This window comes from Macaca fascicularis, chromosome 19 (assembly GCF_037993035.2).
Source record: "Macaca fascicularis isolate 582-1 chromosome 19, T2T-MFA8v1.1".
Classification (NCBI taxonomy): Eukaryota; Metazoa; Chordata; class Mammalia; order Primates; family Cercopithecidae; genus Macaca; species Macaca fascicularis.
The window spans coordinates 15,354,092-15,367,885 of NC_088393.1; the positions used below are offsets into that span (position 1 = coordinate 15,354,092).

Consider the following 13,794-nt stretch of genomic DNA (forward strand, 5'->3'; position numbering starts at 1 on the left):
TTGACCTCTGCCATACGTAGACTCTAAAAGATAATAATAATAAGTTGAATACATAATTGGGAGATGTAGTCAAAGAATTCAAAGTTGCATTTAAAGGCCAGGCACAGTGGCTCACACCTGTAATCCCAGAAGTTTGGGAGGCCAAGGTGGGAGGACTGCTTGAGCCCAAGAGTTCAAGACCAGCCTGGACAACATAGTGAGACCCTGTCTCTACAAAAAAAAAAATTTTTTTTAATTAGCAGGGCATGGTGGTGCATGCCTGTAGTCCCAGCTACTTAGGAGGCTAAGACGGGAGGATGGCTTGAGCCCAGGAGGTTGAGGCTGTAGTGATCTATGCCTGCACCACTGCACTCCATTCTGGGTGACAGAGTGAGATTCTGTCTCAAAAAAAAAAAATGCAGTTATGTAGGATGAATATATCTAGAGATCTAAAGTTCTATAGGAGGAGTACAGTTAATAATATTTGGGTGTACACTGGAAATTTTCTAACAGAGTAGATTTTAGGTATTCTTAGTAGAAAAAAGAAAGGCAACTATGTAAAATAACAGATTTTAAACTGCACTCCAGCCTGGGCAACAGAGCGAGACTCTTGGCTCACTGCAACCTCCGCCTCCCACGTTCAAGTGATTCTTGTGCCTCAGCCTCCCCAGTAGCTGGGATTACAGGCGACAGCCATGACGCCCAGCAAATTTTTGTATTTTTAGTAGAGATAGGCTTTCACCATGTTGGCCAGGCTGGTCTCAAACTCCTGACCTCAAGTGATCCTCCCACTTCGGCCTCCCAAAGTGCTGGAATTACAGGCGTGAGCCACCTCGCCCGGCAGAGTTTACATTCTAGTATGGGAAGCAGATAATAAACAAAATGAATAAGTAAAATTCATACTAGGTGGAGATGGTACTACACGGGGAAACGGTGCCTCCTTAGCAAGACCCGATATGCCATTTTAAACAGGGCTTCCCTGAAAAAGTAACGCTGAAGACCTGAAGGAGATGACAGCTCACTGTTATTTTTATAATGACTAAGTTGGAACCACTGGATGATAGGACCTATAAATACAGGAATAGGTAAATATATAAGGCCTATAAATATAAGAATCTATATTCATAACAAGAACCTCGGGTTATTAGGATGCACCAGCCATCCTTTGGAAAACACTGGACAAAGGGATCTCTCACGTGAGAGGGAAACTGACGGGAACGTCTTGGCAGCTCCTGACAGCCTCGGGTGGCAACTTTACCTTCCACCTCATCCGGCGTTGGGTTCTTTCCACATCCCCCTTCCAACATCCGAGGGCTCCTCTGAGCTCCAGCTGTGGCCCCCTCCTCCCTCCCCAACCCTCCCAGCCAAGCTGAAGATCGCTGAAGTCTCATCTGTTGGCAGATCCCCTCACCTGATAGTTGTGATCTGACCCAGGTTGAGCTCGTAGTTGTTAACTTGAGCAATGAAGATGGCAGCCAGGGCCTCGTAGAGGGCAGTGCCGTCCATGTTGACCGTGGCGCCCACGGGCAGGACGAACCTGGTGATGCGGCGGTCTACACCCAGGCCCTCCTCCAGGCAGCGGAAGGTGATGGGCAGCGTTGCTGAGCTGGGGGAAAGAGCCCAGGGTTGAGGACGGGGCGTGGCCTGGTGGGGGCGGGGCTGGGAACAGGGTGTGGCCTAGTGGGGCAAGGCAGAGAATGGGGCGTGGCCAAGCCGAAGAAAGACTGAGAACAGGGCGTGACCTAGTGGGGCACGGCTGAGAATGGGGAGGGCTGGGTCACATGGGCGGGGCTGAGAACAGGGGAGGAGTAGGTGAGGCGGGGCTCAGAGCAGGACGTGGCCAGGTGAGGAAGAACTGAGAAGAGGGCGTGGCCAGGCAGGGCGGGGCTCAGAGCAGGGCAAAATGAGCCGAAGGAGCGTTCCCCTTGAGAACATTGAGCAGGCCAGGTGGGGGCTCCGCAAGAGGCAGAAGACAAGGGTATAACATTTCAGAGGCTGATAACTGCACAGCCATCTCCTCACCATACAATGAGAAACAGCAATGAGGGTCCCCCAAGCTGAAGATCTCTTGACCCACTTAAAGCCAATAGCTAAGACCAATGACTACACACTAGTTTATGGCACTAGTTCATTCTACCTATCCATTTCCAGAAAGGACAGGACCAAAGGTCTGCTGACTTCAGGGAGGGCCCCTATTCCAGACTCCCCTGTTTGCACCATCATTGACCTCAGCTATGTTAACTTTCTCTATCCATCTCCCCACCATGCCTTATGGGAGAAAAGTGACCTAATTGGTTGGCGAGTTTAGTCAAAGAAGTGGGCGTCTCATTTGGGGTAAGCCTGTCCACAGGACGTGTGTTCTGTGGTCAGCTTTATATCATACGGTTGGAATCCTGGACTCATAGAGGGTCTTTGGGTGTCCAGCTCAGCGGTGACTACGTGAGTTTAATTCTAGGATACAGTGACATTAGTCTTACATAGGCATAGACCAAGAGGCACCAAGATACCCTGACCAGCGTTATGGGCAATTTTAAAAATTCTATTTTTGAACAGGTGCAGTGGTCCGTGCCTGTAATCACAGCACTTTGGGAGGGCGAGGCGGGCAGATCACTTGAGCTCAGGAGTTCAAGACGAGCCTGGCCAACATGGCAAGACCCCATCTCTACAAAAAAAAAAAAAAAAAAAACAAAAAAAAAAAACACTTAGCCGGGAGGGCTAAAAAAAATTAGCCAGGAGGACTGGAATCACGCACCTGTAATTCCAGCTACTTGGGAGGCTGAGGTGGCAGGATCACTTGAGCCTGGGAGGTGGAGGTTGCAGTGAGTGGAGATCACACCACGGCACTCTAGCCTGGATGATAGAGTGAGGCCTCATATCAAAAGAAAATTAAAAAAAAAAAAAAAAAAGATATTTTTAGCTGGGCGTGGTGGCTTACACCTGTAATCCCAGCACTTTGAGAGGCCAAGGTGGGCGGATCACATGAGGCCAGGTGTTCAAGACCAGCCTGGCCAACATGGCAAAACTCCATCTCTACTAAAAATACAAAAATTAGCCAGGTGTGGTGGCGCACACCTGTAATCCTAGCTACTTGGGAGGCTGAGGCAGGAGAATCGCTTGAACCTAGGAGGCAGAGGTTGCAGTGAGCCAAGATCACATCACTGCACTCCAGCCTGGGCAACACAGTAAGACTTTGTCTCAAAAAAAAAAAAAAAAATTCTTCCATCTTTTTGGCTGTTGTGCTACTTTTCAAATTGTTTTTGAATTGGGATGATGCTCTTAATTAATCCCGTAAAACTACAAAAGAAGAAGAGGAGGAGGAAGAAGGAAAAGGAGGAAGAGAATAAAGGGGAAGAGAAGAGAAGGAGGAGGAGGAGAAGGAGAAGGAGGAAGAGGAGGAGGAGGAGGAGGAGGAGGAGGAGGAGGAGGAGGAGGAGAAGGAGAAGGAGAAGGAGGAAGAGGAGGAGGAGGAGGAGGAGGAGGAGGAGGAGGAGGAAGAGGAGGAGGAGGAAGAGGAGGAGGAGGAGGAGGAGGAGGAAGAGGAGGAGGAGGAGGAGGAGGAGGAGGAGGAAGAGGAGGAGGAGGAGAAGGAGGAAGAGGAGGAGGAAGAGGAGGAGGAGGAGGAGGAGGAGGAGGAGGAGGAGGAGGAGAAGGAGAAGGAGGAAGAGGAGGAGGAGGAGGAGGAGGAGGAGGAGGAGGAAGAGGAGGAGGAGGAAGAGGAGGAGGAGGAGGAGGAGGAGGAGGAGGAAGAGGAGGAGGAGGAGGAGGAGGAGGAGGAGGAGGAGGAGGAGGAGGAAGAGGAGGAGGAGGAGGAGGAGGAGGAGGAGGAGGAGGAGGAGGCGGCGGCGGCAGCAGCCAAGAGATCTCCCAGACACCATCTCACAAGCAGAGATGACACCCTCTGAGCTAGGAATTGACTGAGCTCATGGGGCATCCTGGAACCTTCCCTCTTAACCTCAAAATTGGTACCTGGTTCTCCTCCATAGAAAGTTAAAAAACAGGAAAGGGGAAAAGGAGATCAGGAGAGCCAGCCCGGGACAATGATTGGCCCCCAGGTGTTGCACCAGCTGGAGGCCCTCCAGAGCCCTGGACATTATTGGATGTCTCAGAAGAGGTGTTTAAGGAAGGGAGAGGGCAGATGCCCTAGGAGAGGACATGAAGGACAAGTGCAACCAGAAATTGTGCTGGGGTGGGGAGCAAGGCCATACCTGGAAGACGTGCCCATGGCAGTGATGAGGGCTTGTAGCATGCCCCCAATGAAGGGGAAGGGGTTCCGGTGAGTGATGAGGAAGTAGATGAGGGGAAGGACGCCACCAGCATGGAGGAGCAGGCCCACGATGACGGTCAGGGTGTACATGCCCAGCTGACCCCCCAGGACAGCCATGTCTTCCATCTCCAGAATCTTCCCAGCAATCAGGAACAGGATGCCCACAGGTGCATACCTGTGTGAGGGAGCCACATACCTGTCAGGGCTCCCTCCTAACCTCCCTTGCAGGTCTGAGGCTGGCATCCCCAAGGCTTTGCTCATATAGGGCCCTGGAGCCACGCAGTACCCACGATACAGCACCCTACTCCATCCCAGTCTTCCCCGTACACTAACGAATGCCACCGGGCCCCACAAATGAAGCCCACCTCCTCCTCCTGCTCTTCCTTATCTCCCCATCATGGTAGAAAAGGTCCTACAACTCCAGGATATACAACCTTTCAGGTGCCTACTCCCCATTCAAGCCCTCTCAACCATGCCCCAAATAATCACTACCTTCAGGATCCTTCCCTAGACGTTGCCAAGGCATTCCCTGTCTCTGGTCTTCTAAGCTTCCCTTATCTTCTGGCCCCAACTCTTTGTTCCACATTTGAAACTTATATGCCCCTTTTCTCTTCCCTATCAGTGCCTGTTCTCACTCATGCACCAGCCTAATAATTTCCCTCTCAAAACACCTGTCCTATCAAAATCACCAATGTATTCATTCATTCCACAGATATTAACTGAGTACATACTATGTTCTCAGGCACATGGCTCCTGTCCTCATAGCACTTACATTCTGTTATGGACTAAATGTTTATGTCCCCTTCCCTCTCCAACCAAATTCATATGTTGAGATCCTAACCCCCAGTGGGACAGTATTGGGAGGTGATTAGGTCATGAGGATGGAGCCATCATGAATGGAATTAGTGCCCATATAAAAGACACACCAGAGAGCTCCCTCCATCCTTCTGCCATTCAAGGACACAGCAAGAAGACGCCTTCCATGAACCAGAAGACAGCCCTCACCACACACGGAATCTGTGGGTGCTTTGATCTTAGACTTCCCACCCTCCAGAACTGTGAGAAATACATTTTTGTTCTTTAAGCCACAATGTCTATGTATTTTTGTTACAGCAGCTGACATGTACTAAGACACATTCTAATGGGGAAAGCAAGAGGTACACATAGAAACGCACCAATTACAAACTTCAAGTGGTGATAACAGCAAAGGAGAGTCACTGTATGGGACTGCTTCTGAGCAGATGATCAGAGAGGGCTTCTCTGAAGAGGTGACATTTAAGCTTTTACATGATAAGAAGGTACCCTGGGTGTCTGGGAGAAATCATTGCAGGCACAATGCAAAGACTCTGAGATGGGCATGCACTAGGAGTGCTGGAGGACCAGAGAGAAGACCAGTGTGGCTGGAGTAGTGAGTAAAAAGGAGAATAAAGAAGATGAAAGAAGCAAGTTCATCAGGGGCTCACCTGTTTTCCCCACAATCCAGCCCACTGGTCAATCATGTGAGTTTCTGCCATTGGCACCATCATCTCATTTCTAGGCTTCAGTGGCTACTCCTCTCTCTTTAAAAATCGAAGTCTACAGCCGGGCGAGGTGGCTCATGCCTATAATCCCAGCACTTTGGGAGGCTGAGGAGGGTGGATCACTTGAGGTCAGGAGTTCAAGACCAGCCTGGCCAACATGGTGAAACCCTATCTCTACTAAAAATACAAAACTTAGTCAGGTATGGTAGTGTGTGCCTGCAGTCCAGCTACTCAGGAGGCTGAGGCAGAAGAATCACTTGAACCCAGGAGGTGGAGGTTGCAGTGAGCCAAGATCACACCACTGCACTCCAGCTTGGGCAACAGAGTAAGACCCCATCTCAAAAAAAAAAAAAAAAAAAAGGAAATCTACTTTGACTCACGTTCATCATAGATGTTTTGGAGGAGGCGGGGACCTCTTGGGAAGGTGGTACAATAGCTTGAGTCAAAAATGAGGATGTGAGGGACTTCTCCAGTCACATCTGTGTTTTCAAAACGGCTCAGAGTTAGCCCGGGGAAGTAGTTGCTGAGTCTTCTCCAAGTCAACATGACTAGATCCACCCCTGTGCTTACTCTGAGTAATCCCTCTCTCAACTTCCTCACCTCCATCCTTCCACCTCATCCCCTGCAAAATTCCTCAGCCCAAGATTAATTGTGCATGATTTCTTACCCCCTACACTCAGCCACCTGGCAAATCTGGACATTTCACCCAGTCATGCCAACGACAGTGCTATACATTCATTGTTCCCAATTTAACTGAGCCTTCATTGTTCCTTGTTAATTATCTGCTTATCCTGAATAAGCTCCCCACTCCCATTCCTTTCAAATGCTTTCCTAGGCCCTCAACTTGGCCTCAAGTTCCTTATATGTAGTCTTCAAAGTTTCCCTTCTTGTTAAAGAACAAATCTTAAGTGTTAAAAATTGTTTCTTTTAAAGACTAACTTCCTTCAAGCCTCCTTACTTTATGCTAGTAACTTTTTGTTAAGCCCTATCCTATGTAGCTATTGACACGTTCACAGGCACATAGTACATTCTACGTCCTTGTAGTTTGACAAAGATATCGGTGCTGGATGTGCTCACAGGCACGTCCCAGCTCGCAGCCTATACCCCTTCCTTATTTGGGAATGTTATTACTTTTTCTAAGTCCTTTTGTAAGCAACTTCCTCTTTTCCTCTGTTTTCCATTGCTTTTACCTACTTAGAAAAGTTTTAAGTTATTAGCCAGTGGGTTTTAGTTTAGATTGTAAGGTCTGGCTCCAGCCAATGGAGACAGGACACAGTAGCAGGGACAAACTGTGTAAGGGATAAAAATTGCTTCCCTCCTTTGTTCAGGTGTGCTCTTGCCGTTGTTCCATCTGCGATGAGCACCCTTTCTGCAGAAGGTAAAAATTGCCTTGCTGAGATAATTAAATTTATGTTCAAGTGCTATTTCTTTGCGGCACTGGGGAACAAGCATTCTGTTTCTAAATAAACATTTTACATACAACACTATACAACTTTCCAATTGTTTGGGATGACGTACAAAGTCTTCTCCCATTTGGGATCTGACAGCTTTGTTAATATCGTCCACCACCACTCCCAACTTACCCCATGCTCTCACCTTCCTGAATGCCCCACCACTCTCCAAATAACTTAGGTACCTTCATGCTTTGCATGTTCTCTTCTCTCTGCCTGAAATACGTCTCCCCTCTCACTGTCCAGTTGAAGTCCTACTCACCTGTCAAGATGCAGTTAACAGGTGACCTTCTTCATGACTCCCTCTTCAGAAAGCATTCACTGTGTACCCCTCTACTCACTGCTCACTTCTCCATGTTCCCAACACTTTTTAAATGTTCCTTTACTACAGAACCTACCACCTTGTGTTATATTGATCTACAATGTGTCTGTCTCCCCTAAGATTTTGTGAGCTCCTTGAGGACAAGTATGAGTGCACTGTGTCTCTGTATTCCAGAGGTCAAGACAAAGTCTGCCTGGGAAAATGCCTGCTGAGTGAATAAAGAAATTTCTGAAGGAATGAAGGAATTTAGAGAAGGAAAGACGAGGGAAGGGAAGGGAAGGGAAGGGAAGGGAAGGGAAGGATAGGATAGGATTAGCAAGTGGATGAAAAAGCAAGGAAACAAGTAGATGAAACAAGTTAGTAGCTGAGTGAACAAATACATGAACAAATGAGTGAATGAAGAGAATACCTGAGTAAATGAATGAAAGAATAACAAATGCATAGATGAATGAGTGGGTCAAGGAATGAATTAGAATGAATAAATGACTTAACTGAGTAAATAAACAGATGAGTCCATCAGTGATTTAACTAATGCATGGATGAGTTTGTAAATAAATTTACAAGTGAATGAATGCATAAATGAGGGAATTAACTGACGCATGGAAGAGTGAATAGATGAATAAGAAAATGAATGAACCGATAGAAAAATGAGAATGATAAGTGAATTTATTGGTGAGTGAAGAGATAAATGAGGAAGTAAGTGGGTGAATAAATCATTGCAGAAAGGTATGAATGAATGAATAGTAACTAACCAATGCATAGGAGATGAATAAATCCCCATCGCTTGTGACAACACAGATGAACCTGGAGGACATTATGCTAATTGAAATAACCAAGATACAGAAAGACAAATACCACATGATCTCACTTATCTGTGGAATCTAAACAATCAAACTCACAGAAGCAGGGAGTAAAATGGTGGTTACCAGGGACTCACAGGGAAGGGAGGTTGGGGAGATGTTGACCAAGGATACAAAATTTCGGTTAAATAGGAGAAATAAGTTCAAGAGATCTATTGGACTACATGGTAGGTATAGTTAAAAACAATGTATCATGTACTTGCAAATCACAAAGAGAGTAGATTTTAAGTGATCTCTCTCTTTTTTTTTTTTTTTTTTTTTGAGACTGGGTCTCATTCTGTCACCCCGGCAATCACACCTCACCGAAGCCTCTACATCCCAGGCTCAATCTGTCCTCTTGCCTCAGCCTCCCAAGTAGCTGGGACTACAGGTGCATGCCACCACACCCAGCTAACTTTTTTGTATTTTTTGTAGAGACGGGTCTTGCCATGTTGCCCAGGCTGGTCTCAAATTCCTGGGCTTAAGTGATTCTCTCACCTTGGCCTCCCAAAGTGCTGAGATTATAGGCATGAGCCACCACACCCTGCCTAGATCTTAAGTGTTGTCACCACAAAAAAATAAGCATGTGAGGTAACGTCTATGTTAGTTAGCTCAACTGAACCATTCCACAATGTAGAGATATTTCAAAACATTATGTTGCACATGAAAATATATACAGTTTTTATTTGTCAATTAAAAATACATTAATTTTTAAAAATAAATGAATGACCAAATAAATCCAGAAACCAATGCATGAAATAATAAATGTAGATAAATAAATGTCAGTGAATGGTTTGGTCAAGGCATTGAAGGATGAGTGAATGAACAGATAAGCAAGGCAGTGAACAAGTGAACAAATCATTGCAGAAAAGTGTGAATGAATGAATGAGTTAGTGAGTTGGCCAGTGATTTAACCAATGCGTAGAAGAATCAACAAATGAATGAGGAAATGAGTAAATCAATGCATGGAAGAATGAGTGTAGATGAATAAATCACTGAATGAGTGATTTCATCAATGCATAGAAGAATGAGTGAATGAACAGATGAACACAGGAGTGAATGTGTGAATGAATCATTGCAGAAGGACACGAATGAATCAAAGAGTGAGATATTCCATGAAACTAACCAATGCATAGAAGAATTAATGAATGAACAGATGAACAAGGAAGTGAACCAGTGACGAAATCATTGCAGAAAGACATGAGTGAATGAGTTGGTGAGTGGGTAAATAAATTACCCAATACATAAATGAATGACCAAAAGTCCCCAGCAAGCCTTCAGCAGCTTCCCCATAGCCTGACTTCCCAGCTCTGGCTCCATCTTCCCATGGGCACGGACCAGGACTCACCAGATAATGATGCCCACCAGCCTCATAATAGCCTCATTGAGGCTGTCGAAGAAGTCCCTGAGGACTCGGCCCTTGTGTTTCATGCCACCAATGACCAGCCCAAAGGCCACAGAGAAGACCACGAGGCCCAGGGCGTTGATGCCATTGGCAGAGCCAGGCACGGGTACAGTCTCCTCAAAGCTCAGCACCTCCTGCAGGGTGCCCAAGGCCCGAGTGACATTTTCCAGGAGGCTGGTTCCGTTATCCACTGAGAATGGAGGAGGCATGGAGGCACCCAGCTCAGACCCGTTCTCTGTCCTCACGATGGTCCTGGTTACCACCCTCGTGCTGTACTGCGTCTTGAACTGAAATAGAGAGAGATTGCGCCCAGACTCAATTCAGCGGATGCATCAGAATCGCCTGGAGAAATTCCTTGAGACCACTGATTCCCAGTTCCCACACCCTGGAAAATCTTATCCAGCAGAACTGAATGAGTGAATGAATGATTTGAACAGTGCGTGGAAGAATGAGTGAATGAATCAGTAAACCCATTATGAAAAATAGTATGGAGGTTCCTCAAAAAATTAAAAATAGAACTACCGGCCAGGCGTGGCTCACACCTGTAATCCCAGCACCTTGGAAGGCCGAGGCAGGCAGATCATGAGGTCAGGAGTTCAAGACCATCCTGGCCAACATGGTGAAACCCTGTCTTTACTAAAAATACAAAAATTAGCCGGGCGTGGTGGTGCGCGCCTGTAGTCCCAGACACTTGGGAGGCTGAGGCAGGAGAATCGCTTGAACCTGGGAGGCGGAGGTTGCAGCGAGCTGAGATGGTGCCATTGCACTCCAGCCTGGCGACAGAGTGAGACTCCGTCTCAAAAAAAAAAAAAAAAAAAAAATAGAACTACCATAGGACCAGCAATCCCACAACTGTATATATCCAAAGGAAATGAAATCAGTATCTCAAAGAGATATCTGCTCTCCCATGTTTATTGTAGCACTATTCACAATAGCCAAGATATGAAATCTACGTAAGTATCCATCAATGAATGAATGGATACAGAACATGTGGTATACATACACAACAAAATGCTATTTGGCCTTGAAAAAGGAGGGCATCCTGTCATTCGTGACAACAGGGTTGAACCTGAAAAACACTGTGCTACGTGAAATAAGCCAGGCACAGAAAAACAAATATTGCATGCTCTCACTTATATGTGGAATTTAAAAGAGTTGGACTCATAGAAGCAGAAAATAGAATAGTGCTTACCAGGGACTGGGAAACAGGGAAAACTGGGGAGATGTCGGTAAAAGGACACAAAATTTCAGCTAGACAAGAGGAATAAGTTCAAGAGCTCTATTATCCGACATGGTGACTCTAGCTAATAACAATGTATTGTGTATTTGAAAATCACCAAAAGGGTAGATTTTTAGTGTTTTTATCGCAACAAATGATAAGTACATAAGGTAATTGATATGTTAATAAGCTTGATTGAGCCACTCCACAATGCAGGCATATTTCAAAACATCGTCATACCTCATTAATACATATAATTTTTGTGTGAATTTAAACTTAAATAAATTAAAAATCTATTTTTTTGAAGAATAAGTGACTGAATAAATGAATGAGGAAGTGAACAGCCAATGTGTTGAAGTAGTATAGATTCCGAATTGTTCACAAGCTCCCTGGGCAATGCTTAACCAGAGTTCAGGGCCTCTCCCTTCAACCATCTATGGTCAAAATTTCTGGAATCTCCACACCAGCCTCGATGCCTCCTCTAGCCCTGTGCTCAGGAAGTCCTTGGCCTAAGTCCTCTTTTTTTTTTTTTTTTTCCCTTTTTTGAGATGCGGTCTTGCTCTGTCACCCAGGTTGGAGTGCAGGGGTGTGATCACTGGAGCCTTGGTCTCCTGGGTTCAAGCAATCCTCCCACCTCAGCCTCCCAAATAGCTGAGACAGGCGTGCCCAGCTAATTTTTTTTTAATCTATTTTTTTTTTTTTAAAGACAGAGGGAGGGTCTCACTCTGTTGCCCAGGCTGGTGTTGAACTTTTGGCCTCAAGTAATCCTCCCACCTTGGCCTCCCTAAGTGCTGGGATTACAAGCCTGAGCTACCGTTCTCGGACCTAAGTCCTTCTCCCTAACCCTCCCAGATCACCATGGAAAATACATCCTTTCTCCTAGACTCCTCTAGAACCCCTGCCCATTGCTCCGTCCGGCCCTTCCTCCCACCTCTTACCCTTGGACCATCCCTTCAGCCTCAAGCTCCCGCCACCCTCCGAATCTCCCTGATCAAACTGTGTACTTCCCCCTGACCTGTTTGAAGCAGGCCTCCACAAGGTTTGGTGGAAACATATTTCTGCAGAGAAACATCAGAAGAAGGAAAGTGGTTAGACCGTGGAAGGGCATCTAGGGTGATAACAGTAATACTAACACCAAGAACAACAGTAATGCAGCCAACACATGAATGCTTCCTCTAGGCTGGGCACTGAGCAAGTATCTTGCTATCATCTGATTTAAACACTACAATAACCCCAGACGTAAGTGCTATTTAATGCCCCATTTCACATAGAAAGAAACCAAAGCTCAGAGAATTGATGTAAGCTACCCAGAGCCACAGAGCTGCTAAGAGGTGCAGATGGCCCTCAAATCCAGGTCTGTCTGAGCACGTGGCCAGAGCCCTGCATCACCTCAAGGACTTTCATTCAAACACACGTGTCTCAGTGATGCCTCAAAAATCCACAGAAAACTCCTAAACCCTTTTAACTTTAGGTTTCCCCTGTGCCCATGATTAAGGGAGAACCAAGGCTAGCCTTGAATCTGGGTGGCAAAAATCTTGCTGCTCTAATTAAAACCACAATGAGATACCACCTTACTCCAGCTAAAACAGTCATTATTAAAGAGTCAAAAAACTATAGATGTTAGCATTGATGTGGGGAAAAGGGGACACTTACACATTGCTGGTGGGAATGTAAATTAGTACAACTTCTATGGAAAACGGTATGGAGATTTCTTTTTCTTTTTTTGAGACGGAGTCTTGCTCTGTCGCCTAGGCTAGAGTGCAGTGGTGTGATCTCAGCTCACTGCAAACTCCGCCTCCCAGGTTCAAGCAATTCTCCTGCCTCAGCCTCCCAAGTAGCTAGGATTACAGGTGCCTGCCACCACGCTTGGCTAATTTTTTGTATTTTTAGTAGAGACAGGGTTTCACCATATTAGACAGGATGGTCTCAATCTCCTAACCTCGTATCTGCCCGCCTCAACCTTCCAAAGTGCTGGGATTACAGGCGTGAGCCACCGCACCTGGCCGAGAGATTTCTTAAAGAGCTAAAAGTAGATCTACTATTCCACCCAGCAATCCCACTTCTGGGTATCTGTTCAAACGAAAAGAAGTCACTATATCAAAAAGATACCTGCACATATATGTTTATCACAGTACAATTCACAGTTGCAAAGAAATGGAACCAACCTAAGTGCCCATCAACTGATGAGTGCATAAAGAACACATGATATATGTACACCATGGAATACTACTCAGCCATGAAAAAGAATGAAATAGGCTGGGTGCAGTGCCTTACACCTGTAATCCCAGCACTTTGGAAGGCCTAGATGGGTGGATCGCTTGAGGCCAGGAGTTGGAGACCAGCCTCGCCAACATGATAAAGCCCCGTCTCCACTAAAAATACAAAAATTAGCTGGGCATGGTGGCGGGCACCTCTAATCCGAGCTACTCAGGAGGCTGAGACAGGGCGACAGAGTGAGAATATAATGAGAATAAAATATAATGTCTGTGGCATGGATGGAGCTGGAGGCCATTATTCTAAGTGAAGTAACTCAGGAATGGAAAACCAAATACAGTATTTCTCACTTATAAGTGGGAACTGAGCTATGAGTATGCAAAAACATACAGAGTGATATAATGGACACTAGAAATTCAGAAGCGGGAGGCGGGGAGAGTAGTTAGAAATTAAAAACTACACATTAGGTACAATGTACACTACTAGCGGAACAAATGCACTAAAATCTCAGAATTCACCACTATATAATTCATCCATGTAACAAAGAAACACTTGCTCCCCAAAAGCTACTGAAATTAAAA

At 45.9% G+C, this 13,794-nt stretch overlaps 1 protein-coding gene across 7 annotated transcripts in view; it reads right to left on the minus strand.

Annotated features, from left to right (window-relative positions):
* SLC1A6 (solute carrier family 1 member 6) overlaps positions 1 to 13,794 on the minus strand; it is a 32,669-nt gene that overhangs the window by 3,562 nt on the left and 15,313 nt on the right. For 4 of the 7 annotated variants that reach the window (XM_065536598.2, XM_074026172.1, XM_074026173.1 and 1 more), the window contains 4 exons: positions 12,015 to 12,057; positions 9,724 to 10,067; positions 4,185 to 4,418; positions 1,391 to 1,585 (listed from right to left, as the gene is read on the minus strand). In XM_065536598.2, coding sequence (XP_065392670.1) covers positions 1,391 to 1,585; positions 4,185 to 4,418; positions 9,724 to 10,067; positions 12,015 to 12,057 — 816 coding nt within the window. The remainder of the gene's footprint in view (positions 1 to 1,390; positions 1,586 to 4,184; positions 4,419 to 9,723; positions 10,068 to 12,014; positions 12,058 to 13,794) is intronic. The other 3 variants (XR_012428464.1, XM_065536599.2, XM_074026174.1) reach the window with 1 other exon arrangement.